Source organism: Ceratotherium simum, chromosome X, assembly GCF_057802395.1.
Source record: "Ceratotherium simum simum isolate JZ-2026a chromosome X, ASM5780239v1, whole genome shotgun sequence".
NCBI classification, from domain to species: Eukaryota; Metazoa; Chordata; class Mammalia; order Perissodactyla; family Rhinocerotidae; genus Ceratotherium; species Ceratotherium simum.
In genome coordinates, this window is record NC_141940.1 from 1559599 (window position 1) to 1586236 (window position 26638).

The 26638-nt window shown below is 57.8% G+C and overlaps 3 protein-coding genes and 1 long non-coding RNA gene across 5 annotated transcripts; 1 reads left to right on the forward strand and 3 right to left on the reverse strand.

Moving 5' to 3' along the window:
- Positions 1 to 2591: 2591 nt before the first annotated feature.
- Positions 2592 to 9935, reverse strand: FAM50A (family with sequence similarity 50 member A). Its single transcript, XM_004443343.3, has 13 exons — positions 9776 to 9935; positions 8237 to 8321; positions 8049 to 8148; positions 7664 to 7809; positions 5115 to 5191; positions 4937 to 5003; positions 4696 to 4757; positions 4321 to 4397; positions 3899 to 3953; positions 3634 to 3682; positions 3465 to 3535; positions 3248 to 3358; positions 2592 to 3074 (listed from the first exon to the last, which is right to left on the reverse strand). The coding sequence occupies exons 1-13, from the start codon at positions 9884 to 9886 to the stop codon at positions 3066 to 3068; spliced, it is 1020 nt and encodes a 339-aa protein (XP_004443400.1). The 5' UTR covers positions 9887 to 9935; the 3' UTR covers positions 2592 to 3065.
- Positions 9936 to 10754: 819 nt separating this feature from the next.
- GDI1 (GDP dissociation inhibitor 1) lies at positions 10755 to 16837 on the reverse strand. Its single transcript, XM_014797532.2, has 11 exons — positions 16633 to 16837; positions 15341 to 15448; positions 15098 to 15197; positions 14820 to 14954; positions 14146 to 14344; positions 13747 to 13878; positions 13076 to 13175; positions 12462 to 12633; positions 12036 to 12180; positions 11857 to 11911; positions 10755 to 11767 (listed from the first exon to the last, which is right to left on the reverse strand). Exons 1-11 carry the CDS (start codon positions 16675 to 16677, stop codon positions 11615 to 11617), a joined length of 1344 nt encoding a protein of 447 aa, XP_014653018.1. The 5' UTR covers positions 16678 to 16837; the 3' UTR covers positions 10755 to 11614.
- Positions 16838 to 17389: 552 nt separating this feature from the next.
- ATP6AP1 (ATPase H+ transporting accessory protein 1) lies at positions 17390 to 24920 on the reverse strand. 2 transcript variants are annotated; one of them, XM_087427240.1, is made up of 11 exons: positions 24749 to 24920; positions 24374 to 24500; positions 22052 to 22126; positions 21588 to 21781; positions 21034 to 21074; positions 20630 to 20686; positions 20190 to 20275; positions 19506 to 19744; positions 18847 to 18894; positions 18530 to 18761; positions 17390 to 18261 (listed from the first exon to the last, which is right to left on the reverse strand). In XM_087427240.1, exons 1-11 carry the CDS (start codon positions 24895 to 24897, stop codon positions 18052 to 18054), a joined length of 1458 nt encoding a protein of 485 aa, XP_087283366.1. In that variant the 5' UTR covers positions 24898 to 24920; the 3' UTR covers positions 17390 to 18051. The 2 variants fall into 2 exon arrangements, with proteins under 2 accessions (XP_087283366.1, XP_004443398.1); XM_004443341.3 differs by lacking the exon at positions 20630 to 20686 and having other exon boundaries at positions 24749 to 24919.
- Positions 24921 to 25222: 302 nt separating this feature from the next.
- Positions 25223 to 26350, forward strand: LOC147911693 (uncharacterized). The gene is made up of 2 exons (XR_015550722.1): positions 25223 to 25314; positions 26048 to 26350. It is a non-coding gene; the product is annotated as an uncharacterized LOC147911693 (long non-coding RNA).
- The last annotated feature ends 288 nt before the right edge of the window (positions 26351 to 26638 follow it).

Here is a 26638-nt window from a genome sequence, read left to right on the forward strand (position 1 = left end):
ATCTTCCCTCAGTTGAAAAAAATTTTTAAATAAAAAGGAAAACCCCACACTGAGAGACTACACGTCCCATCTCAGGTTGCATATGTCCCCCTGTGGGGATTGACAGTACCCTGTGGGCAAGGCTCAGGGGAGCCAGGACTGTCACCTGCTGGTGGGGCTGCAAAATGCAACAGGCCCTAGGGAGGGGAATTTGCCAGTATCTGGAAAATTAACTATGCTGCTTAAAAAAAAGAACGAGGAGTCTCTGCATGCACAGATATGGAGAGACATGTAGGATATTCAGATGTGTTGTTAAGTGACAAATGCAAGCGCTTCTCTGTTGGGGGCATTGTGGGAACTGGGCTGGGAGGACTGGGCAGGAGGGGAGGCATCTCCATGTCTGCCCTTTAGTGCTGATATGTGAACCAGGTGAGTATCTGGCCTCCACAGAACAGCTCAAGGTAAACAAGAAAAGACCAGCATCCACCACTCCCGTTCATCTGGCAGGCCCTACCTCTCTGACCTTCCCTCCCTCCCCCTCCTTCGCCTCCCTCCCTCCCTCCCTCCAATCCAACCCCAGTCAACTCCAACCTGCCCACCAATGTCTTCGCACTTGCTATTCCCTCTGCCAGGAATGCCCCCTCCCCCATTTTGGAATGGCTGACTTCTTGTCATTCTTATTAGCTTCAGTGTCACACCGGAAAGGCCTCTTCATCCCTCTTGTTCCTGTGTAGTTTCCCTATTTGTTGTTTATATCCACACACATGCACACCCACCCACCCACACAGACACACACCAGGAACGAAGCCTGGCGAGCAAGGTAGGGCCAGCCTTCCTCTCTCTGTTGTGTCCTCAGGACCTAGCCCACCCCTGGGACACACTGGTCCCCAGAAATATTGATGAGCACTCACTGACCTCAGTGACCTTGTGTAGTTCCAGAGCATCAGATAACACCTGTCCCAACAGCTCCCGAACTTCTCTCTGCAGCCACTCAACCTCTCCTCTGAGCTCCACATTCATAGAGATCCAAGGTCCCAAGCAGAGGGCCCCCAGGGCTAGACAGTCTCCTTCCTGGCAAGAAGTCTGGCTTGTGCTGGCCTCCAGGTGTGAGGCCGGATGCCCAAGATCACCCAGTGCTGGCAGCCAAGAGGAACATCTGCAAGAAGCTTGCCCTGCCGATCCTCTTCCATCTCAGCCTTCCAGATGGCCAGGCAGCCCTTGCTTAGGACAAAAGGCTCCTCCCTTGGGCCCCCAACCATGGCACAGTCTTTTCTGTCCCCTCACTGGCCACAAGGAAGTGAGCTTTCTTCCCTGGCAGTCCCCCTTGCCCCCTTGACTCTGACCCCAAAGGGTTTCCTCCTGCCCTGACCTGATCTCCCAGGGACTTAGGGCTGTTTCCAGAAACTAGGTCCTTCCCTGCCAGGACCCAAGACTAGCCCTCAAGGAGCTTGTTTTCCAGAAGCTGTGGGGCCAAAGGTAGTTCCCTCAGAAACCATCTGCCATTGGGTGAGCTGGCTGAGAGGGGCTCCCTTTCCCCCCGGGGAAGTCTGCTCCTCTGCTGGCTTCTCAAAGAAGGCAGTAGAGGGTTCGCGCAGAAGGCCCAGAGCCCAACAAAAGGCCCCATTGAGGTCCTCAGACTTGTCTCCTACGTCTGGGACCTAGGGTCAGGCCTGGCCACCCCCTCCCTGTTGTGCCCCAAGGCGCTCTGGCCTCCTCTACCTTCCTCCCTCCTCCAAGTGACCCCAGATGGCTCTGCCCCAGACACAAGGCTGGGAAGCCCAAGTGCAGCTCCCAGCTGCCAGCCAGGCCTCCTTGGGCCATGGCTGACAGGCCTTGCTGGCGGGAGGAGGGCCTAGGGGCCTCTCCACCCAGCGAAGCCCTCCACTGTCAGATCTGCACACCCAGAGCTGGGGTGCTCCCCACCAGCCAGGGGCTGTCCACTGTCCCCTCTGCTCATTCTCAGGCAAGGGGAGGAAGGGTGGGAGCAGGGAGTGGTCAGCTTGCCTTCCTCAGCCTCCTGTAGCTGGGCCTGCCTGCCTCAGTTTACCCAAGGGGAACTGGAGGAGCTGGCTACTGAGGCGGGGGTGGGCAGCAGGAACACCCACTCCCAAGCCAGATTCCTCCTTGTGGCCATGACAGCGACCAGCCCCCCGGCAGTCTAAGGCTGGCCCAGGTGGGGTGGGGAGCAGTGAGTGCAAGCGCCCATAGCAGCCTCCCTGTGTTGGGACCAAGAGGAGACACCGGTAAGGGCCCAGAGCCAGGAGGGCAAGGGCGAGTTTGCACAGCTGTGGTAGGGATGTAGGGTGGCTGGGAGCCACAGGACAGCCATGTCCCCTATGGAACAGGCAGCTAGGAGACACAAGGGGAGCTCAAGGGCCTGGGAGGGAGGCCTGAGGAGGAACGCCCCTCCCACACACAGTAAAGGACCGCAATGCCACAGAGGCACCCTGGGGAGGGTGAGCTGGCTGCAGGGACAGCGGGGCCTGCCTGGGCGCCAGTGGGTTGCAAATGTGCCCCTTCTCCTTCCACATACTCACGTTCTCACTCAGTCCCTTCCCACCCTCCCACCCCCCCCAAACACACACTTTCTCACCAGACACAAAGACCAGAAATATTGTGTGACTCCATTTATATGAAACTTCCAGAATAGGCAAATCCATACAGACAGAAAGTAGACTAGGGGGTGCCCGGGGCTGTGGGAGAAACTGCTAATGGGGATGGGGTTTCCCTTTGGGGTGATGGAAATGTTCTGGAACTAGATAGAAGTGATGGGTGTACAACATTGTGAATGTACTAAATACCGCTGAACTGTACACTTTAAAATGGTCAAAACGGTAGATTTTATGTTATGTGAATTTTACCTCAATAAAATTTTTTTTTCTTAACAAAACACAGTGCAGGTGCTGTGACTCTAACATGTGCATTTCTTTATCATAAAAGAAAAAAAAACAGTAAACAATCAGCCCCGTCCTCTCTCGGGCCGCCAAGTCACGGAAGCAGGGAGCCGGGGTGCCTGGAGTCCTGGAGACAGGGAGGTAGGGAGACTGCAGGGAGCCGGAGGAGCCAAGGCTGGGCCGCCTCCATGTTCACCGGATCTGGCGTGAGGATGACGGGGCAGAGAAGGGAAGCTGAGCTGAGCAGCAGTGGGCTGGCCCATCGCCTTTGGTCCTCTAGCAGGGCAGGGCTGTCTACCCATAGCCAGGCTGGCTCCTCCCACAGCTCAAGCTGCCTGCCCAGCACCAGGGCCACCTCAGAGGGGCTTCCTCACCGTGTACTTGTCCCACTTCTTCTCGGGGTCATAGGGCTCCCAGCGGCTGGCAGGGAAGATATGCTTGTTCTTCTCGTACCAGCTCCGCAGCACCACCTTGCCCGCGTGCGACTGAGGAAGGGAGGAGGGCCAGGCCCTGTGGCTCAGAGCACCCAGATGCCCACCTTCTTCCCTCCACTTCTCCTCCCGTCCACCCAGCACCCTGGCATCACCGCACCTCGTCCTTCTCCACGGTGGCATCACTGAGTAGCCGCACATCATCGTGAACATCGAAATTAAAGAGTGGCCCTGCAGGGGAGAAGCAGCCAGCCTACTGTCACGGTGCTGCCCTGTGGTTTGGGGACAAGTTGCTGGGGAAGGAGAGGGGCTGGGCCGGGAGCACTCACCACTCTTCCCTCGTGCCTTGGTGACGATGAAGTCGTAGAAGCTGTGGTGCTAGGAGCCGAGGGCAGGAAAGCCATAGCTGATGACTCATCTCGGCCCCTCCCGCAGGCCACATGCAGGCCCTGCTACCCACACTGTGCCCAGCAGCCCAAGCCAGAGACCCAGAGCAGAGCAGGCCCTCTCCCATGAAGCCTCCAGGCATGCCAAAGCACCACCCCCCACCACCACCACCCTGCCTGGGGCTGCGGGGAGAGAGAAGGGACTCACATGGGGTATGATTAGGTCTTCCTTGATGTACATGAGCTGCTCCACCCCGGCCGACCTGAGGGAGAAATGCAGGAAGCTGTGGACTGACCAGGAAGCAGCCAGCCAAGGCAGGCTGCAAGGTCGGTGAGCCTCGCACTAGCGCCCCGCTGTCCTCCACCTCTGGGCTCAATAACCAAGGCAGACCCTCTTGCCTAAGCTCTCTACGGTGAGAGGGATGGCAACAGGAGCCCGACCCTCTTCTCAGGAGCACAGTACCCAGCACGCCACCTTCCTATCCAGGGAGGGGTCACCCTGGTACGTGGCAAGCAGAAGCTACAGCCTGGGGGTCTCTGGTACCAGGGCTGGGACTGCAGGCTCCTCACACATGCGCACACACGCTCACGCGGGCACCCACTCAGACATGTGGACACGCACACCCTCACCTGAGCTCACTGAAGTCCTTGCGCAGGATCTCGAGCGCCTTCTGCAGGAACTGCTGCATTGTGTTGCCCTTTTTCATCTGCACAAGTGGCCCGAGAGCCGGCATCCAGGAAACCAAGGAGTTGGCAAGGGAAGACGAAAGCCCAAAGAAGGGCTCTCAAGAAGGTAGTGGACTGGAGGCCCCTGCCAGGGACCTTGGAGTCCTCACTACCCCCACAGGGGGTGAGGCTCTCTTTCCTGCTCCCCCCAGAACCCTCAGGGGCCACCCACACAAAGGTGCCTGCGGGCTTCCAAAGTCAGGATAGAAAGCTCCTTCCTGCTGAATCCGAAAGAGGCTGGGCCCAAGAGGCCCGGGGAGCAGGCCCCACACTGCCTACCTTGACTGTCCGCCGGTGCCCAGAGCCATCCCAGTAACTGAAAGTGATTTCGATCTCCTCGCCTACAAAATAGAGAATTGCCTCTTGGCCTCCAGACCCACATGTTCCCGTCCCCCGACAGCTCCCTGGGGCTCAGGGCACTGCCAAAAGAACTGTCTACAAGAGAGCCAGTTCAGCCCCAGCCCTCGCCTCTCGCTGCCCCGGTGCTGGGCCATACGCATCCCACTTGGCGACCACTCACTCTTGATCTTCTCCTGCTTGGCCTCCCACTCCTGCCGCAGCTCTTCCCGGAGCCGATTCTCCTCCTCCTGGGGGAGGAAATGGGTAAAGGAGGGAGGCCCAGGGATGGTCAGGGGGCACACAGAGCCCCGCTCCCTAAGCAAAAGCCTCTGACGGGGCCGGAGGCAGGGTGCCTTTACCTCGCGGTCTCGGTCAGGCAAGAAGCTCGTGTCCACATCTGGGTTCTTCCCCAATTTCCTCTTCTTTGTGGTGATTTCTAGAGCAAAGGATAACACAGGAGTCAGCTGCATGATGGGCCCTGATGCCGGGGCACCCTGGACTTTTGTTGCTTGGGCCTCAGCTCAAACACCACCTCCTCAGAGGCTTCCTGGACCATCCTGGCTGGCATGTACCGCCCTCTGCTCCCAGACACAGAGGCCTGCGTGTCCTCTTCACAGCACCTATGGAGACCTAAAAGATGCCCTTGCCAAGGGGCATTCCCCTTGGTCTACACTGCCAGCAGCTGGACAGGAGACTAGGGACCATGTTCTTGTCCCATCAGCTATGACCTAGAGTGCTTTGAGGGACTTAAGGCATCAGTGCCAGTGTCAGAGGGAGAGAAGGCTCCTTTGCACTGGAGGGGTACAGCATCCACAGGAGGGTGGATGCTCCGGGAGGGCCCTGCACATGCCAGGAGCTGAGCTCATCACAGTCACATTTCTGATGTCTCCTTTAATCCTCACAAGAGCCTCAAAAGGGCATGACATTCCTTTTTCCCAGGTGAGGAAACTGAAGCCCAAAGTCCCAGAGCTACTATACCTGAGCCAGCAGGGAGTAGGGAAGGCAAGGCACTACTTGGGCTGTGGCCAGGCGTGCCAACATCTTGGACTCTGGGCCTCAGTTTCCGCAATGAGGACACAGATGAACTGGACCAACAGTTCTTCAACTTGCTGGTCTCGGCACCCATGAACACTCTTACAAGTTACCAAGGACCCCAGACAGCTCTTGTCTATGGGGGTTGTAGCCATTGATATTCACCGAATTAGAAATTAAGCCTGAGAAACACTGAAGACTCAAGAACACAAAAGCACACACTCTGTTAGCTGCCGGAGCAATGACATCATCATGTCACGTGGCCTCAGGAAAACTCCACTGCACACGCTTGAGAGAATGAGAGTGCAAAAGGCCAAGAACGTCTTAACAAGATTATGAAAATGGTTTTGACCTCGCAGACCTCCCGAAAGGGTCTCAGAGACCCCCAGGGGTCCTTGGAGCACTCTCTGAGAACTGCGGGCCTAGAAGACAAGCCTCCACTCCAGCCTGCTGCCCCAGGGCAGGAGTTCCAGAGCCTGGCTGCACATTAGAATCACCCAGAAAGCTTAAAAAATACCATGCCAGTGCCCCATCACTGAGCTCCCAGAACAAAAGCTTCAGGGGGGATGGAAGCACCCACGAAGCCCCAGGGACGCACAGTGAGGCTGACAGCCTCCACTCAGTCTTGCACTGTCCGAATTAGCGGCCCTGCCACACAGACGCGTAGCCTGTGCGACAACGTGCTGATGGTAATATTTTGGATATCGAATATTACTAAACAGTACTGAAGTTAACTTCACCCATTTCTTTTCACGTGTTTTACTGTGGCTCCCGGAATACACAGAACCCAGGGAGGCTCACAGGCTCTTCCTCCTGACCACAGCGGCCATTCCTCTCAAAGCTGTCGCACCCGGCCTGTCACCACACTGTGCAGCGCCACGCCCTGCCTTGGTTCTCTCTCGCACCATTCCCTGACTGTCACGCTTTCTAAATCAGCCCAGGCCTGCCACTGCACCCTCCCAAGTCCTCAAATGTGTCCACTCCTGTCTGCTCTGCTTCTAGGCGCACTCGTCTCTTGACTCTACATGCTTCCCCACCCCCCATCTCTCTGGCTGCCAATGAAATTCCCCTCATCTTGAAGGCCCCACTCAACTGTCCCCGGATGGGAGGCTTTCCCTGAACCCTGGGCTGGCTCCGGGCCCCGGGAGGGCACACGTTGACCCGTCTGATTCCCACAAGGAGAAGGGTGGCGCCCTGCTTCTGTCCATCTGCCTCAGCCCTGGCCTGGCCCGGAACAGGTGCATGGCACATGGGGGCCTCACGCTGGGTTTGTCCTTGCTCACCAGCCTTCCCAAGTTGCCCCTGTTGTCCCTTGTTCCCTTGGCTGAGACCTGTACTGCTCAATTAGTAGCCACTGAATTTCTGTGGCTATGTCAATTTACCCTGAAATTAATCAAACAGAATTAACAATTTGGTGTCCCAGTCACAAGAACCACATGCTCTGTGGCCACCTGGTAGCGCTGACACAGACATTTCCATCATCACAGAAAGTTCTACTGGCCAACCTGGTCTAGACCATCTTCTTCCCCCCTCAGTCCATCCTTCATGGCACCTATGAAGGGCAGCTTCTGGAGCCTTCTTGGTCGGGCACCAGCCTTGCTCTGATAGCCGCTTGCCCTGAATCCCCGCATCCCTGCCCAGGGGCCACACACCTGGCTCGGACTCACTCTGCCACTGAAGGCGACCCCTTCACTCAGCTTTGCACACGGGGCACACTCAGCTCTCTCTCTCCTGCCCCGACATGTGAGGTTCAGGACCACGGACGCAGCGAGCAACCGAGGTGGGGTAGTGGATGTGCTTCTTCACTCTAGAGCCAGAAAGCCGGGACACAGCTCTGCCGGCAGGGCCCCTCCCTGGGCCCCAAGCCTGCCCTTACCTTCCCTTTCCAGCTCATCCTCATACATGGCCACCTCCTCCTCCTCCTCGCCTGCCTCTTCTTCCTCCTCTAGAGTGAAGGACAGGCTGGAGATCTTCCGCTTGGCCTCCTTCTTGCGCTCCTTCTCTCGCAGCTTCTCCAGCTTCCTGCCAAGGCATGGGTGGCTGTCATGCACCACATCCCTGCCCTGAGGCCCCTTTCCTGACCCAGAGCCACCTGTGTGCTCAGTGTCGGGGCCATATGGTGCAGGCCCGGTGGAGTCCTACTGCCCTGGGTCACTTAAAGCTCATGGGGGTCTCCCCTTCAAGGTGCAGGAACCACCTGCCCTGCCCCCAAGCACTAGCTACATCTCAAGGGGAGGGCTGCCGGCCAGGAGAGGACCCACAGCTGCAGCTCCTTCGACTGCTCCTTCTTGGCCAGCTGCTTCTCCCGCTCCTTCACCAGTGCCTCCTGCTTGGCCTTCATGTCATTCAGGGTCACAAGACCTGTGAGGAGACATGGGGGTAAGGGTCAGTCACCCGGAGCCAGGGAAGCTCTGAGTCTGGGAGAGGATGGTACACACGCCTTGCTCACCCACGGTGCTGGACTTGAGCTCTGCCTCCACCGCGTCGTAGTGCGCAGAGAACTTCTTGTCGATGTTGGATTTCATTATGTTCTCCTGTTGGGGAGGGAGAGCAACAGTGAGGGCCACCTGGGCCGGCTCCGTGGCTTAGCGGTTAAGTGCACGCGCTCTGATGCTGGCGGCCCGGGTTCGGATCCCGGGAGCGCCCCGAGGCACCACTTCTCCGTGCAACGCGAGGCCGAGTCCCACGTACAGCAACTAGAAGGATGTGAACCTATGACATACAACTATCTACTGGGGCTTTGGGGGGAAAAAACTGAATAAATAAAATCTTTAAAAAAAAAAACAAAAAAACAGCGAGGGCCACCTGCCACCCCACCGTGGAAGTGGAGACCTGAGTTCTAGTCTCAGATCTACCCCTGGACTCACTATGAAGTGACCCTGGGAAAGACATGTCCCCTTTTCCTAGCTGATGGAAGGTTCCACAAGGCTGTAAGGGGCTCTTCCAGTGCTGAGGGAGCCAAAAGGGGTCATTCCCCTGCAACCTCTGTGTTTCTCTGGCTCCTCCAGGTCTCCAGCTGGGGACCAGAGCTCCCTCAGTAGCCTGGAGCCACAGGCCCTACCCGCTTTTGGCATTTTTCATACCCAGCCTTTAAGCTGAAGTTCTGGAGACCCAAGCCAAAGGGTGACGGGAGAGAGTGAAGAGTGGCCAAGGGGCCTAGTCCCTCACTGAGCAATGTTGCTCCCTCTCGGCCCCAGATGTTGACAACGGCTTCCCATGAGGCTGCCTCACTCCAGCCCACTTGGTACCATGTAGGTCCCTCTCTAGCCAGTGGCCTCCAAAGGAGGTGGCTAGCAGAGAAATGTACCTCCAGCTGGCTGCAGAGTCTGCACTGAGACAGTGGGAGCAAGGCATGAGTGTGAACTGAGGCCGCTTCCTTGGGCTTGGCTTCCACAGTCCCTAAGGTAGGAGCCTGCTCTCCCCTCACACCCTTAGTCACTGCTCTTTGGATGAGTCTTTCCCAAAGGCCCAAGCAGAGGGCTCCTTCCTTCCTGACAGCCCACCGCCACTGGCCACTCTCTGAAGCCCTTAGTTAACCACCAGCACGCCAAACGCTCAGTGCCTGCCTTTGTTGGGGGCCAAAGGGCTTGGGAATGAGCCCCAGTGGCCAGTGGATTGGCCGAGACCTGCCCTTCCTGGTAATCACTGGGTCAGGGCAGAGGCCTCGTTCTCAGGGCTGAGAGGCCAGAGCCAGGATGCTCTGTGCCCGCGAAGGACGCCCCAATGCCACCAATGGAACCACTGACTGTGGCTCCCTCCTGTTGGAGGATTGTCAAAAGCTAGCTTGTCTCAGCCTTCGGAGCCCATTTTACAGATGAGCAGACTGTCGCCGGCTCGCTTCTCCCTCTTGCGGGAGGTCAGCGAGCAAGGGTCCCGCCCCGGCTCGCCGCCCGTGCTCCGCGCCCGCCACCCAGGGTCGCGCGGGGTCCCAGGGGGCCGGGGCGGCGGGCGGCGCGCATGCTCCGAGGCGCCCCAGCCAGGCCCGCACCTCGGCGATTCGCTGCTTCATCTGCTCCATCTGCTCGCGCTGCTTCTCCCGCTTCTTCATCAGGTGCATGGCGCGGCCCGCCTCGCTCGCGGCGCCCTTGTACTGAGCCATGGCGGCGGCGGCGGCGGCGGCGGCGGCGGCGACAGCGGCCTGGCCGAGTCTCAGCGGCTGCGGCAGCAGCCCGGCAGTCAACTGACGCTCGCGCCGTGACGTCGGTCACCAGGGGACGCGCGAGCGCCCCGCCCCGCGCCAGCCGCCCCGGCACGTGACCGCCGGCCGCCCCGCCCCGCCGGCCGCAGGAGACTGGCCTCCGGTTCCTTCCACTTCCCGCTCTGGCCCGAGGCTGGACCCTGGTCCCTCGCTTCTCCGTTAATTCCTCGACGTGAACCGCTGGCCTGACACTGCTTCCCCACTCCTACTTCCTCCTCTTGACCCCAAGGCTGGGCTCCCAGACCCTCCATTTCCTTGATTGGCGCCAGCCCAAGGCTAGACCCCCCCCCCAGTGCCTTGCTGCCTCCCTGCCTGAGGCCATCCCGGTTCCCCCTGCTTCCTCCACTTTGACCCCCACCCGAGACTGGGTCCCAGCCCCCGTTTCGCCAGGCCATGAGGCTGGGGTTGGGTTCCCTCTGCCTCCACTCCTTGACTTGGGAGCAGGGCCTCTGCCCCCTCCACTTCGACCCCCACCCAAGGCCAGATCTCTCACCCCCTTCCCCACACATTGACCCCCAAGAGCTGCAGTCTTGGTGCCAGCACTAACTTGCTGGGTGGCCTTGGGCAGGTCGATGTGACCTGTTTCCTCTGTACAGGCCCTTTTGGTTCAGAAGCTCTGTAATTCCCTGATGACGAAATTCACCTTTTACAGCCATCAGGAGTAAAGCTAAGGCAGAGTCCCAAACTCAGATCCGCCAGCATAACAGCCCAGGCAGCCCAGGCTCTGCCCCGTGCCCAGCTTTTAGGAAATAAAGCTAAAGATCTGGGCTAAGGTTTCAACACAGTTTTATTGGGAGGTTTTGTTTCCTGTGAAATACACTAGAGGTTGGGGAAGGGGACACATTCACTTTGCAAGATAAGGGTTTCCCACCACTAAAGGAAGGTGTGGGGTGGGGCGGGGCACAGTGGGGTTTGGATCAATTTTCCCACCTCCTTCTGCTTTGCTCACATTTCTTTTTTCTCTCAGCAAGTACCAGAGGACACAAATACAAAGACAAGAAATAAAAACAGCAAGATCAGCCTCCAATGGGGCCACACCCAAGCCCTCTCCCCTCTCAGGCTGCGCCAGGGCTAGGCAGGCCAGGCCACACCAGAAGGCCGTGGGTGAGAAGCCCAGCGCTCCCTTCTCAGACAGGGTGGGCTGAAGTTAATAAATTAGAATAAATTACCGGGGGGGGGGGAGGAGAATGCAACTCTGTGCTGGGAGGGCCCCTTCTCTCCAACACACTAGATGAGTTGGTGGGGGGAGGCAGGGGACATCTCCAAAGGCCACTACAGTGGGGTAAGAGCAGTGGGGGCAGAAGTCAGCTGTTCCTCCACGTTCTTCCCAAACAGAGCAGAAGAATTAGGGGTGGGGGGAAGAGACACACACAAGGAGAGGAACCTCTTTTCCCAGGATAAGGAAGGGCCAAGAAAGAGGATGCTATCCAACCCCCCATCTCCCAAACTGTCACTAAGGTTAAGGATTTGGTCAGTGAATCAATGAGGTGGGTGACAGGAATGTGGTGGGGGAAGCAGAGGATGCTGGAAACGGGTGCCCAGCCACGCCGGTCTCCCCAGCCCTCGAGGAGAACAGACTTCGGTGGGGGAAGAGGGTACCAAGGGCTGGGGGAGGGGGGGGTCCGGCAATCACTGGTCAGCTTCTCCAAACACGTCATTCTGTTTGCGCTTCATGTTCTCAAAGTCAAAGGCGGAGCCTGCCATGCGCTTGTAGATGTCTTTGATGTCGTTGCAGGTTGTCTCAAAGTGTGTGGTGGCATCATAGGAGCAGGAACAGAACACCTGCAAACAGCCAGAACACGGGCCCCAGGTGAGTCAGGCAGGTGCCCTGGGCAGGCAGCCAGGAGCCAGGGCTGGGACAGGCTGCTTACCTGGCTCTCAGAACCATCGTCAATGGGCTCATACAAGTCACTGATGGCCACAAACCTGAGGGGCAGATGGAGAGGAGGGGACAGGCCTCACAACCAGTCCTGCCCTCCCTGGTCCCCGCCCCCCAGTTCCCCAGCTCTCTTCCTTCCCCCAGTCTCGGTCCTGGTTCCCAGCCCCTCACTTCTGGTCAATGGGCTCCAACAGCTCCAGGGCCGGCTCGATCTCCTTTTCAGGCTCTGAGGTCTCCACCGTGGTGCTGGCGATGGCGATATATTTGCCCTGCGCAGCCACGTTGTGTGCGTAGGAGATCATGCACACGTAGATGTCTGCCCAGAGGAACAGCTCCATTACCGCAGGCACACAGAGGGCTCCTGGAGGCTGCCCTCCCCTCCCCAACCCCACACCGTTGGCAGCATTTAAGCTGCCACCCTCACAGAGGGGAAGAGTCCAAGCCACTCAATTCCTAGAGCCCCAAAACATGGGGACTGCGATGCAGGTCCCTGTTCTTCCACAGAGGCATCAGGCAGAGAGCTCCAAGGCTGATGGGGGAAGGAACAGCCACCCCAAAGAGAACGCACTGGAAGAATTCATGTGGGGCTTGGCTTACCTGACTTCCTGTTGACCTGGTTCTGGGGGATGATGATTTGGCAGGAGTTGGCATCATTGGTGTTCTTGATGGGGTGGCTAAGGATACAGATGATGCGGATAACCTGGCCAGCCTTCCGCACGCGGTCTGGAATGTAGCTGGGGTCACAGATGAGCTGCTTGCAGCGTGCCACCTGTGAGAGCACGGGAAGGCCTTGTCCCTATCCAGTCACTCCCCTAGATGGTCGTGGGGCTGGGCCCACAGTGAGGGCTGGCAGCTCCAGCAGGGAGGGCACTCCTCTGAGCTGTCACCACTGCCCCTCCTGTAGCATACAGTTTCATCCTGCACCTCAGGGAAGTGGGCCCCGACTCACAAGGCTGGGCAACCTCCTCTGCTAAGACACTCTGATCAGGAACACTCCCTGGACCCCTGACACAGCACGTAGGCTTGGAGAGGTACCTCTAGCCAACAGGAATGGCTATGTAGACTTTTTCTGAGCCCCAGTCCCCAGCCCAAGGCCCTCAGAGCTGAGTAGCAGCAGACCCAGCAGAGCCAGGGTTACCGGGAAGAGAGCCTTTAAGGAGAGGACCAAGCCCTGCCCAGACCATTGTGACTGCACTTTGGGGAAGGCTTACCTCTCCCTCAGACTTCACACCCACCACCTTGCCATTCTCCATGATGATGTCATCCACAGGTTTGTTCAGCATATACGTCCCCCCATAGATGGCACTCAATCTGTGGTGGGAGGAATATTGGTGAAGTCCTCCTCACAGGATAAACAGGGACCAATGCCACTGCACCCTCCCCCTACCAGCACTGACATGCCAGAGGCCACTCCAGACAGGCAGAGCTCAGGAGACTCAGTGGTTCTTCCCAGCTCTGTCACTGCCACAAACTCAGGACTGAATTCAGAGCGCTCCTTCCTCTCTGGAGCTTCCACCTAGAATATTCTGCAAAGGGCTAGCATGAGGGTGGCACGAGGGCACGGCTCCTCACGGAAATGGTCTGGGAAATAGAACGAAGAGCTCTGGAGAAGCCCTGACTCGAGGTTCCAAGGCCCTGGGCCCAGTCCTGGCACTGCCTGACTCACGCTGGGAGCTGAGCAAGCCCCATTTGTGGAGGCCTGGTTCTTCAACTCTGTGCTTCAATGCACTGCTGCAGTGCCTCATCACACAAAGATGGTGTGAAGTAAATTAAAACCACAATGGGAAAGTAGAAAATGCTATGGAAATGCTCAAAGGGGACGTTTCCATTCTTGGCCTTAGTCCTACTCAGTATTGCCAACTTAAAGAAGCCATGCCCTCACCTTGCAAAGCCCTGCGGCAGCTCACCAAGGCCATAGAGTGGGTATAAATATGGGCTCTTCCCATACCGGGCCAGGGACTCGCTGTACAACTTGATGCGGTTGATGGTCTCAAGACAGGGCTGGTCCAGGTAGCTGGGGGGACAGGTTCAGGAGAAGAGGCTCCAATAGCAGCACCCCTGGCTTCTCCCTACCCAGGCACCAAGCCATCCTTCCCACCACCCTCAATGGCCTGGGGAAGACTATGGGTCAAAAGCAGGGAAGGGACGGGAGAGGCCACAGGTGACTGTATGACCAAGTACAAGAGATGTACAGGGTGGGCTGAGGCAGCAGCAAGCAGGAGTGGGGAGGGCAGGGTGCACGCTGGGCAAGGGGTGGTCCACCATGCCAGCTTCCCCTCACTCATCAGTGCGGTAGAGCGCCAGGGCATGGCCAGTGAAGTCGATGACATCCTGGCCCAGGTCAAACTTCCGGTAGACTTCACGCATGCTGGTGCTCTGGGGGTCAACGCCCTCAAAGGTCTTGGGGTCATTCTCATCAAAGTTTGCCACAAACACCAGGAACTTGCGGAAGCGCCGTTTCTCAAACATGCCCATCAGATCTGCGAAGGCAATGTGAGGAGAGCATTTGCACCACAGAAAGTGAACCTCTCCTTCCCACCAGGCAGGCCGAGAAAGCAGGCACCCCAGCTCCCAGCTGAGTTCTGTTGCTGACCACCATGTGACCTTACGTTAACTGCTCTGCCTTTCTTGAGCTCAGTTTCCCTATCTGTATGAAGAGGGATGGCTCAACAGGCTCTGAGGGCCCTCCTGGTTCTGACACGTGGGGATGTTTCACCTGTTAGGTGGAGCCCCTGTCAAAGGCTTAAGTCTTTCAAGAAAGAGACCCCCCACACATCCCCTCTGTGTATGGAGTCCCCTCCTGGCAACAAGTGTGAGGCACAGCTTGGGGTGGTGCAGAGAAGACAGAGCAAGGGGCTTCTGGTACTGCATGGGGAATGTGACCTTGGGCATGGGGCACCCTGCTCTGGACAGCTGCCCTCCCATGATTCTCTGGCTCAAGGGACCTGCACTCACTGGAAGCCAAGGCTTCAGTCTCGGTGGACGGCACTTTGTAGATCTTGCCCCCCTTGTAGACGAAGCTGCCCTCCACCACCTTGAAGTCCAGGTAGCGTGTCACCTCTGTATACAGTAGCATCTTTACCAGCTGCCCTGTGGGGCAGTAGGGAGAAGACAACAATATCAGCATGGCTCCTTCCAGAAGTTCTAGCTGGTCTGGCTGCCCTTTCTCTGGAACCTGACCCTCCTCTGGTTGTCTCAGTCACCCCCCACAATACCTCCTTCGTCTCCCTCACCATTGGCCATGAGGAATTTGGGGATCAGGTCAACATTCCAGTCTCGGCCCCGGCCCATCGCCTCAGGGGGCCCGTCCAGCAATTGAAAACGCTTATACAGCTGCAAGCAGAAAGGAGAGAAAGAGAGGTACCTCAAGGACTAGCCCTCCCTGCCCCTGCCCCCAGCCCAAAGAACCTGGGGAGCTGATTCGTTACCCTATGTGAGAGATCAATGAGAGATAGGCCTGGCCCTGGCAGCCTCACCTCCTCCAGGGGTGTGATGGAGGAGCTCTCGCCCCCATAGTAGGGGTTCCGGTCCATGTGCAGCACCTTCTTCCCATTCACGGACATAATGCCCGACAGGATGCATTCCTGGGGAAGGAGTGACATTCACTGCATTTCCCACCTACCCACATTCCCACTAGCAGCTCTGATTTGTTCCCCACTCCAAACCTGAGAGAAGAGCAAAGCCAGAAGGACTCTACCCCAAAGGACAGCTCCTTCCACCCCTGGCTGGTCGCCTCGCCTAAAATTGGGGGCAACGGCTTCATTTCACCACAGCCTCCTTTATAACCTTGCTGAGCGAACAAGGAGAGAAACACTGGCGGCGTTGAGGGAGAGAGAGTGTCCAGCACACACACAGATGGTCCTCCGGCAACTAACATGCCAAGAAAGTCCTCTATCGACGTAGATGCCCACGGAAAGGCAGGTAGGAGGACACAATGATCCACGGAGAAGACCCAGCTGCACAGCGAACGGTACCCGAAAGGGAAGTGAAGAAACGCTCACCCGGTCTTGAGATCGCAGGCCCCACCCTGGGCTGCTCTTTCCTCAAAGGGCAGGAGCCTTCTCGGCCACGGGAGGGGTTTCTGTGCCCCGACTGAGGGAGATGAGCCTCCCGGGGGGGGGGTCAAACGGGGTTTGAGGAAGGGGGAAGATAAACACCCTCCCCCATCACTGTCACTAGCCCAAAGACAAAGGCTGCAGATAATACTCAGCCTGAGATCTCCAAAGGAAACCGGGGTGAGGTAGCGGGAATGTGGTCACTGCCCCCATTGATGCTCTTTCTAGAACATTCTATGGGTCCCCGGGCCCTATAAGAAGCCGGGGAGGGAAGATGACGGCCCACCCCGGCGACGCCCTCCGACCCGAGGTCCTCATACCAGGATTAGCGCCAAGATAGGAGCGGATGCTAGGAGGGCGAGGGTGAGGGGCGAGGGGATCAGGAGGCACCGGAGGACATCGGGACGAGTGGGGGGTGCGTCTTCCAGCCCGGCAGGCCAGAATGGGGAGGTGGGGAGGGATGGGAGTAGGGGCCCGGGGAGTCGAGGGGGCGGCCAGGAAGAGGGCTGCTTGTTGGAGACCGGGCCACGGCGATGGGTAGAGACGACGTCGCGGGGGGTCGGACACCCGGCTGTCTTTTTGGGGACCCGAGCGCCGGGGGCGGCAGCGCCGCGGTGGGCAGTGACGGGAGGATGGGGCCGGCGGCCGGGAGGTGCAGCCCCGCGGGAAAGAGGGGGCGATGCGGGACCCCAGGCGCTCGAGGCCGCACTTACGGTCAGGCCGGTCCCCAACACGATCACATCGTATTCCTCGTCCATGGTCAGGCCTCGCTGCCAGCGCAAGTCGACTCCTCCTCCTCCTCCTTCACCACAGCCGCCGCCGCCGCACTGGACCAAAGATGGCGGCGCGTCGGCCGCCGTCGGACCCCTCCGCCGCGTCAAAGAGTCCGGCCCCTCCCAGCGCCCCGCCGCGCCCGACCGGGGCCGCTGCCTTTCCGTCTCACCTCCCAGGAGGGCTGCCGGAGCCCGGGACCCAGCACCACCGCGGCTCCGCGGGCGGCGGCGATGGCCAAGGGCCCTGAGGCGGGCGGGGCGGGGCGGGGCGGGCCGGCGGCCGGTGCTGCGGCCCGCGAGGGATCCGTGCGCGGGAGCAGCGCGCGCCCCGCCCGCCCCGCCCGCCCCCCGGGAGGCTCGGCGCGTTCCCGCGGGCTGGGCGCGCGCCGCTGCGGCAGCCGAGGGCGACCCCTTCGGGACGTGAGGGCAGCCTTTGTAGCGGCCGACTCCCTCAGGCGCTGATCGCCGCCGCGCCACGGCACTCTCCCTACCCTAGCCGGTGAGGGGCCCAGCTTGCTAAAGACCCTCTAGGTCTCCCCTGGCTCCGGGAGAGGCAGCCCACAGGGGAACTTGGAGTCCTTCCCGCCTCCCCCTTGGCCTGGCTCAGCTACAGCTACATCCGGGCGCCTCCTCCCGCAGCCCTAAGCCAAGCTCATCCCTCGTGCCCAGTGCAGAAATGAGTGACAAGAGGCCCACGCATGGCGACCCGTCTTTATTTTATTAGGAAGGAAACCACCGAGTACCCCAGGCTCCTGCCAGGCACTCCTGGCCGCAACATGCCAGAAACCCAGTGATCATACCCAGCCCACCTGCCGTGGAGGACCCTTCCTTATCAGGCCACAGAAATAAACCCCAGTGTACTGTTTATTGTTAGCACAACATCACCAAAAAACAATAACACCAGCCAAGTGGGACAGACAGCTAAATAGTACTTCAGCACCCCCAAACTTAGGGAACCTCCAGCTCCTGGCCGCTGCAGGGAGCCCCATAAAGCCTGGGGAGGGAGCACTGGCCACAAAAGCACTATAAACAGCAAGGGGTGAAGGCAGAGAGATGAGAATAAATAAGGAGAAAGGGGGAGGAGGAGGGGCCCTAGAACTCAGGTCCCCTCCCCTCACAATGCCCAAACCTGGGAGATTTTTCTACTAGCAATGCAGAATATATACATCTTCTTGGTAGAGATGGAGGGTGGGCAGCCCCAGGAAAGCCCCTCAGTTGAACAGGGAGCAAGACAGACTGAGGGGAGCTGTGGGTTCACACTATGGTAGGAAGAGGGGAAGCCCTTCAGTCCAGCATGCCTCAGGGTGGGAAAGCAACAACCTGGACACATCATGCCCTCAACCCCCCATGGGCACAGGGTCACACAATCTGGGTCAAAGAGATGGTGGGGCCCTTGTGGTCATCAAAGCGGTCCATGGTCTTGAGGCTGAGGATCATGTGCAGGCCATAGGTGAAGATGAAGAGCATGAAAAGGGAGGTGAGCAGCCCCATCCAGATGCCAGGAGAGAAGAAGCCGGCACAGTCACTGGCGTAGGAGAACTGCTCACCTGTCACACTGAAGGCCTGGATCTGGGGCACAGAAAGAACCATGTAGCCCCACACAGAGGGAGGCCCAGTAAGGGCCAGGATTCCCGAGTGAGTGGGTAGTCTAGATCTCATGAGATGGGAGCACCGTGGGGACGGGACTCTCAACTACATTCCTGAGCCCAAACCCAAACTCAAAGGATGCTGGGACTCTTCAGGCCTCTGTTCCCTCCCCCCTCTCCCAGTATCCTGTGAGCTCCAGCCTGGGATTGCGGACTCGAGGCTCAGTCCCTCGGTGCTCCCCGCTCCCTACCTGGAAGTCCTGAAGCGTGATTTGCCAGAGAGAGGGCTGCATGCGGGGCACAAGGATATTGCCGTTCTTGCTCCAAGTGCTGACATACTCGCAGTGGAAGGAGTAGATGCTGGGCCCCGTGACCCGGGAGGCATTGAAGGAGACAATGGAGCCGTTGCTGTGGATCTCAAGGTGCTCCATGGTAAACCAGTGCCGGGCGGACACCGAGTAGAAGCGGTTAGCCAGAATAAACCTGAGGGAGGCCACGGGGTGTCACGCAGCTGGGGAGGCTGGGGCCACACCAGCGCGCCCACACCTCAGCCACCCCTCAGACTCACTTGAATGTCACTGTGGTACCAAAGAGGTGTTCGTAGGTCAGCGAGAGCCTGCAGAGCCAGAGTAAGAGGCAAGTTGTCAGGCTCTGGGAGGGCCTTGAATGTCTCAGAGCAAGTTCCTCAGATCTACTCCTACCTAAGCTGCCCTGGGGTCTCACAGCCACCTGAAGAGACAGCAACCCCACTTGACAGATGGGAAAACTCAGGCTCTGACACATTCTAAGTCAGGAACCAGTATGCACGTCCCCCACCTGCAGCTGAGGGCTCCTTCCTCGGGCTCCCTTGAGCCCAGTGACTCTCCTTTCAGCTCCCTCCTGGAGTCACTGAGGTGCCCAGGTTGGGCTGTGGGGGGTAAGGGCAGTCTCTCTTATCACACAGGAAGGATACAGGAGCCCCAGAGCTGGTTTAGGCCTGGTACGCGCCCTTGTGCAGTCGCCTTGATGTTGCTCAAGGGGGAGGCGTCAGGTCCCCAGGTGATTGGGAAGTGTTAACAACCAAGGTCCCAGTCAAGGACTAGAGGGCACTGGGAGGCAGAAATCTGAGCATGCCCCACTCCAAGAGCCCTCCATCAGCCCCATCCCATGATACCACCTACATCCCCACAGTGAACATGCCCCCCAACACACCCCCCACCCCTGCAGTGGCAGGTACTTTGCCCTTACTTGGCAACGGAATCATTCCAGAAGGAGCCGGTCAGGTTGAGCTCCTGGACCCCAAACGTGAGGGAGGTCAGGTCCTCCCAGTGGTCCCCGTATGCCACCGAGAAGTTTTGGGCCCAGAACAGGATCCGGGGGGCGGTGTCATTGTAACTCACAGGAGGATGGATCACAGACGATGCTGGCTGTTTTTGCAACAGCTGGCGACCTAGCCCACCAGCCACCATGGCTACATCGCGGGCCACCTGCAGAAACAGTCCACAAGCCTTCTCTCAACAGCCCTGGGAGCAGGCCCCAGACCAAGTGGGTCTGCCCTCACTGTCTCCACTGGGCACCCTCTCCACCATCTGCAGTCCCAAGGGTCATATTTGGAGGCCTTTCCTCCAGGAAGCTTTCCCCAGCTGGCCCCTAAGCTTTTGTGAGAATCCTAGTCCCTCAAACTTAGGAATACTTGGACTGTTGCCTACGTATGCCAGCCCGTAAGACTGACAGGGCAAAACAGAAACCTGCTGCCTAGAAGAAGGAAGGAGGACTTTACTGTTCACCCCCATCCCCCCCCATATTGGCCCAGGGGAGAATCTGGCCTCCCCAATGCGCTCCACACTCTGCTTGAAGTCATCCCCCCTCCAGGCCAACTCACCACGCGGCCTCTGCCCACACCTCCCAGAGCCCCTGAGGAGAGGCACATACCCTGGAAGGGCGGAGTGCTGTGAGGGCTGCTGTGTATGGGACATCTTCGGACTTGAGCATGCTCAGTACCTGCCCAATGACCTCATCTGAGGGACAACGGGGAGAGCAGAGAACCAGGTCACCGGCGGCACTTACAGCAATGCTCCCCACGCCTGTTAGAACCCGTCTGACCATTGTTGCACAGCAGAAGCCAGCAGAGGCAAGACCGTGCCCTTCCACACGCCACATCAGTGCCCCCTCTTGATGGCGTTCAGTGAGATCACCTCGTTGAGGTGGGGACCACCAGGCATCTGCACTGTGAAGTCCCCCCACCTCTGGCAACTGGCATGTCCTCTATGGTGGGACACTGAGACCCTTGCAGAGCCAGCTCCCATCAACCTTCACTAGTGTTCAGTTTCCAGTGAGGATCCCTAACAGTAGCTGCTTCTTATCCCACCTACCCCCAGCCTCCTCCTGGACATCTGTGGCCTCAGTCGTCGACTCCCTGATGCCAAGCCCTAATTAAGTGGAACAAAATAGAGAGAGAAAACTCCAAATCCACCTGTGGAAGGTTCACAAGACGTTTGCATGGGGGTGACTGTCCTTTATAGAAACTCTAGGATTCACGCTGCCTGAGTGGAAAGTGGCATGGAGGCCCCTAGATGTCTTGACTCCTCTGCCAGGCAGGGCCCAGCTGGAGAAGGGTGAGGTCTGGGGGCCAGCATTTCCCTGCTCAGCTGCCAGGTGCTCCGAAGCAAGGGGACTGCCCCGGGAGTGAGGAGGGGCTGAGGAGCTGCAGACCAGCTTTCTGGGGCCCAGGGCTGGAGGAGGACAGAAAATGTGCACCCTCCCTGACCTCACTCACCATTGCCTGTGAGGACCTCCCTCGGCGCCATCAGACCTGAGCTATGGAAGACACAGAGCGGTTGAGCCCCTGCAACCCAAACAGCTGTCCCCCACCCCAGGCTGCCATCCTTTCCCACCAGCCCCACTCACCAGGCACACTCTAGCATGGGCTCTGGGAGCCGTGCTCACTCCTCCCTCTGCACCTTTGCTCACCTCATTGCCCTGCCTGGAATCCCTTGCCCCTTCTCCCCTGACTTCACAGTCCCACTCAAGGCCCTGCCACCTGCTCCATGAAAGGGTCCCGGCTAGGCGACTTGGCTCCCCACCAGCAGGGCCCACTTCTGCCTCGTCTCTGGAAGCCTGACAGGCCTAGCTCAGTGCCAGGCACCAACTCCTGAGTCAAAGCCCGGCCGGAGGCCCTTCCCACCTCTTCTGGCCATACAGGGCACCTTCTGGAAAGGCTTCAAGGTGCTGAACGGGAAGACTATCATCTTTGGCTGAGTTGTGCTACCAGAGCCCAGAGCCCAGGGTCTTACTGCTCTCTGGGCCCCAAGGCTGAAGGCTGGGCCATACCTGGCTGTGTAGGGCAGGCGGATGAGCAACAAGGCCGGGAGGCTGGCATTGAGCTTCAGCTCCCGCAGGGTGGCCAAGTCCACATGCAGGGGGCTGGCTCCAAGCTTCTCCTGCAGATAAGTGGTCAGAGTACTGACCGCATACCAGTCGACAGCAGGAAGCACCAGAGAAGAGGGGGCCAGGTCCAGGGCATTCTGGGGACAGGGGAGAGGCAGGAGGATGAGTTGGCAAGGGACCAGTGGGCCTGGGCCAACCCCCCAAACCTCTCTGGCAGTCCTCCTCTGGCAAGCCACACCCTGACCTACACAGGGGTCTCATTCCAGGTCAGAAAGAAAAGGCCCCACACCCCTGGCCCCTTGCTACCTCCAAGGCCAGCCTCTGGTTCCTAAGGGGACAGTTCTTACTGCGCTGGGGGAGGGGCACAGGACGGCTCTCAGGGCCTGTGGCTGGGAGAGGACTCTTACCTCCAGGTTAGAAAAGGCACTGTCCTGCTTATTCCCAAACACGCCACCGTGCGCCGTGAAGTCCTCAATGCTCAGCTAGGAGGGAAGCAGGGAAGAGGGCCTCAGAACGTTGGGCCAGGGCAGGGGGCAGACACCTTCCCTGTGCATTTGCAGGGCCAGCAAAATCTCATTTCGAGTCAGATTTGGTCTGGTCAAAAGAGTGACCAAGGGCGCGGTTAGGGGGGTGATGGAAGGTTCTCTTTTTTCAGTCAGCACCCTCCCGGCAGGGTGAGAAAACACAGAAGGCAGTCAGCTGACGTGGGGTAACCTCAGGGGTAAGAGTCAGCCGCCTGCCTGCAGACAAGAGGAACTGAGCAGGGAAGAGGGAAGCTGGGGGGAGGGTGGACAGCCAGGAGCATTTACAACATGCCCCCACGATGGTAGGAGAAAAGGAGAACCTGCATGCCAGCTGCAACAGCTAAAGCTGCCTACGGGACCCTTTTCAAAGGAGGGTGAGGGGTCCCCCTCCCCACCTGGTTTTAGTGGAAGGGGAGAGAGAGGTGCAGATCTCAGAACATGCTGGAGAAAGCACTGAAGTCTGAGCTCTCCAGACCACAGTAACCCCAACCCCGTCCCTTTTCCTCTACAACCTAGAGATGTCCTTCAACTCCTGCCCCTCCACCCCAACTCAGCTTCCTCTGGCTTTTCCCAGTTAAGTCCAGAGGCAATCTTAATCAGCTTCCCTAACCTCATTCTGTTTAGTATACACACTTGCCCACTCTCCTCTCCCTTCTGGGTAGGAACCCTGACGCTGTCTGGCCACTGTCTGGCCACCTGGGTTCTCATTTGGAAAGCCTAGGAACCGCCACTGTGTCCTCATGGCACTCCCTGCTCGAAATCACCCAAGGCTTCCTGCCATATTTAGAACTGCAACCAAGCTTTTCCCCCTCATTTCCTGGCTACATGGCTGACCATCTCCTGCCCCTTTCTCTCACTCATTACACTCCAGCCATACCAGCTCTTCCGTGGGCTCACCAAGAGCACTCCTTGCCCAGGGCTTTTGCACCTGCTGTTTACTCTGCCATGAACACCCTCCCACCCCCAGCCACATGGCTCCATCCCTCCCTCCCTTTAGGTCTCTGCTCAGGGTTCATCTCCTCAGTGAGCCCTTGCCTGTCACCCTTATCTTAAACAGCACTGCCAGTCACTCTGTGCCCTTAGTCTTCTTCCTTCTTCTCTAAGGACTATAGCACAGACGTTATATCATCTACCAACTTAGCATTTCCCTGTCCCCCTCACGAGAATGTCAGCTTCCTCAGGGCAGGGCCTGAGGTTATTCTGCTCACCGCTGTGTTGCCAAACTTACTACCAGGTACATAGTAGGCGGTCCATATTTGGCAAATGAATGAGTGGATGAATGCCATAAGACAGGAGGACCCCAGCTAGATGTTTTACGTGGATTATAAGAATTGCTCTTCCCAGCCCTCTGATGGAGGTGGTGTCTTCATTTTACAGATGCAGAAACTGGCATTTGCAGATTATTTCACATATCCAAAGGTGGGTAAGTAGTAGAACTAGAACCGAGTTCCAGTCTGACTACATGATTTACCACCTTCTGGAAGGATTACAGGCCAGCATGACTGCACCTGCCCACAGAGCAATGAAGCAAGATCAACAGAGGAATGAGCTATACAGGCCACCAATGAGGAAGGGGCAAGCAGAGGCTCAATAACCTCCCGAACGCAAATCTTACGCTGCCCTAGAATCTTCTCATGGTCTATGGGCCTGTTTTGGGGGCAGAGAGACCTGGATGGGAGGGAAAACAGTGTGCCTGTTATGAGCACAAACTGGGGGGTCTGACAGCCCCAGGCTGGAAGCAGTTGCAGTAATAATGAACATAATGACATCAGCTTAGCACTGGACATATGAAACAATAAAGGATGATTTTTTTATTATCTCCATCACGATCATTACAGTTAGAATCACAACTCTGCCATTAGCTGTGTGACCTTGGGTAAGCCATTTACCCTCCTTGGGCATCAGTCTTCCCATCTGTAAACAGGGTCAATAATCCCCACCATGTAGAGTAGGTCAGATAAGTAAGTGCTTGGTACTCAGTAGGCATCTGGCCTCTGACTCCTTGCTACCCCCGATCAAGTGGGTGCCATTTCCTGGCCCTCATCATTTCCACTGAACCTTCTCCTATAGGCCTTCCCAAGAGAGGCGCCACACCTCCCTAACAGGTGGGACAAGGTCACTTGGGGAATGGGCCTCAGTATCCTAGGGGGAGGGGGCCTGCCTGCCTCCTGATGACCGAGGGGGAGAGGGCTGGGGCGGGCGCACCTTGTCCTGCAGGAAGAGCAGCACATTTCGGGGGCCCAGCTCCAGGGCGGGGTCTAAGTAGGTAGAGAGCTGCATGTCGCTGGTGATATGGCCCTCGTGGGTGTCGGCAGCAGGAGCCCACAAGCCTCTGGCAGGGGACAAAAGAAATGCTGTCAAGCAGGCGTGCATGGCTCGAAATTCGAGGCCCATGGGCTCCCAGCTTTAAGCGAGGGTCCTGGAGCTCTGACCCGGAGCCGACTCGCTATGGACGGCCGAGCAAGGGACAGTCCCCCTCTGGGGCTCGCCGGCCCTCGCCGAGGATACCCCCGGAGTCGGGCGAGGGCACCTCAGCCGCCTTGGCGCGCAGCCCGCCGCGACCCGGCCCGCCCCACTCACCGGTCACTAGACCACAGCACCAGCGGCACCTGCTGCTCCGCCGCCGCCGCCAACGCCACCAGCAACAGCGGCAGCCACCGCATCTGCCAGAGGACTGCAACCCGCCGCATCCCCACCCGCAGCCGAGCCGCCGCTGTCGCCGCCATCATAGCCTCGGCCTCCACTGCCTTGGCCACCACTGCCGCCGCCGATCAGGTGACCGTCGGCCGCCCGAGCTCCACCCCGCACCGCCATTGGTCTGGGCGCAGGCCTGCTCGCCAGGACCGCAGGTGACTGGACAAAGCGCATGCCACTCACAACCTCTCGTTTTCACTGGTTGGCTCTACGTGTCTACAGGCGCGCACGCTCCAAGTAGGAAAGGGGGCGGGGCCGAGCGCGGCCGGCTCCCTCTGCCCGCCAGCCGACACCGCCAGCTGCAACCCCGCAGGACGGGCGGGGCGGGGCCGGCGCCGGCTCAGCTCCACAGGTCCCCACACGCACGGCTTCGCCCCTCCCTGTTTTAATCTCTCTGCTTAAAATTTCGAGAGTGGTTCCTTTTTCCTGCAGATTGACCCTGCCTGATACAGGTGAGGAGGGAAGAGGGCCCGGGATAGCGTGCAGAGGAACACCAGCACTTACAGTGGGCAGGAAGGAGGAGCATCAAAGAAGAGGGGAAAACCCAGGGAGAAGCGTGCTTTCAAGGACACCGTGATTAACATGTCAGTGTCAGCTGCTGCCTAGAAGCAGGAAAGATGAGGACTGAAAACTGTTTCTTGGACTTAGCAACAACTGGAGACTTGGCAAGAGCGATGTCAATGTGAGGAAGTGGAGACACGGTGCAGGATTGTCCTTTCTCGAAGTTTGCCTTAAAGAGAGGAAAGAGACAGAGTCACAGCTAGAGTCAGAAGATGGGAGACGCTGCCTCAGACGAATTGGGGGACTTTTCATCTTTTTCTGTGCCATTTTTTGATTTCTTAGATTGGTGACCATTAGCAAAAAACAAAAAACCCAACAACCAAATATGGAATTCTTGTTAAGGATATATACACCGATTTATTTAAGAGGAAGTGAACTGATGTCTGCAATTTAGTTTGAAATGCACCAAAAATAAAATGGAGAGAGGTGTGGGTACCGAGATAGGTGTGTGATAAAGCAATGACACTAACATGTGAGTGGCAAAATTAAGGGGATGGGTATATGAGTGCTCACTGTAAGCTTTTTGTGACCTTGCTATATGTACTGGGTTGAATGATGTCCCCCGAAAGTTCATGTCCATCCAGAACTTGTAAATGTGACCTTACTTGGAAATAATCTTTGCAGATGTGATCATGATAAAGTCATGCCAGATTTGGAATGGCCCTAAATCCAATAACTGGTGTCCTTATGAGAAGAGGAAAATTTGGACACAGACACACTGGGAAGAAGGCCAATTGACGATGGAGACAGGAGACAGATTAGAGTGATACCGCTGCAAACCAAGGAACACTGGGAGCCACCAGAGGCTGGAAGAGGCAAGGAAAGTTTCCTCCCTAGGGCCTTCAGAGGGAGCACCGCCCTATTGACACCTTGATTTTGGACTTCCAGCCTCCAGAACTGGGAAAGAATAAATTGGTGTTGTTTTAAGTCTGCAAACTTGTGGTAATCTCTTACAGCAGCCCTGGGAAACTCATACACTATGTATTTGACATTTTCCATAATAAAAATATGGGGAGAAGAAAGTTTGATTATGCCCATTGTTGGCAAGGATGTTAGGAAATAGAGTCTCACCTACACAGTGGTGAGGGTATCAATTGGTAGAACCTTTCTGAAGGATAATTTGGCAGAATCTAACAAACTGTAAAATGTGTATGACCTTTAACCAAGAAACTGCCCTCTTAGGGATCCATTCAACAGAAATACTCAGCTGAGCAC

What these genes read in the sequence shown, in the direction of transcription:
- FAM50A (XM_004443343.3), bottom strand. Translation starts at nt 9,886, where the DNA reads ATGGCTCAGTACAAGGGCGCCGCGAGCGAGGCGGGCCGCGCCATGCAC. An exon ending in GCTCAAGTCCAGCACCGTGG is followed by an intron (nt 8,149 to 8,236) that starts GTGAGCAAGGCG and finishes GTCTCCTCACAG; the next exon opens with GTCTTGTGACCCTGAATGAC. An exon ending in CAAGGCACGAGGGAAGAGTG is followed by an intron (nt 3,536 to 3,633) that starts GTGAGTGCTCCC and finishes TCTCCCCTGCAG; the next exon opens with GGCCACTCTTTAATTTCGAT.
- ATP6AP1 (XM_087427240.1), bottom strand. Translation starts at nt 24,897, where the DNA reads ATGATGGCGGCGACAGCGGCGGCTCGGCTGCGGGTGGGGATGCGGCGG. An exon ending in GTGCCTTTTCTAACCTGGAG is followed by an intron (nt 21,782 to 22,051) that starts GTAAGAGTCCTC and finishes CCCTGTCCCCAG; the next exon opens with AATGCCCTGGACCTGGCCCC. An exon ending in TCACGCTTCAGGACTTCCAG is followed by an intron (nt 18,262 to 18,529) that starts GTAGGGAGCGGG and finishes TCTGTGCCCCAG; the next exon opens with ATCCAGGCCTTCAGTGTGAC.
- GDI1 (XM_014797532.2), bottom strand. Translation starts at nt 16,677, where the DNA reads ATGGACGAGGAATACGATGTGATCGTGTTGGGGACCGGCCTGACC. An exon ending in TGTTGGGGACCGGCCTGACC is followed by an intron (nt 15,449 to 16,632) that starts GTAAGTGCGGCC and finishes CTCCTTCCCCAG; the next exon opens with GAATGCATCCTGTCGGGCAT. An exon ending in GTGTGAAGTCTGAGGGAGAG is followed by an intron (nt 12,634 to 13,075) that starts GTAAGCCTTCCC and finishes GTGCTCTCACAG; the next exon opens with GTGGCACGCTGCAAGCAGCT.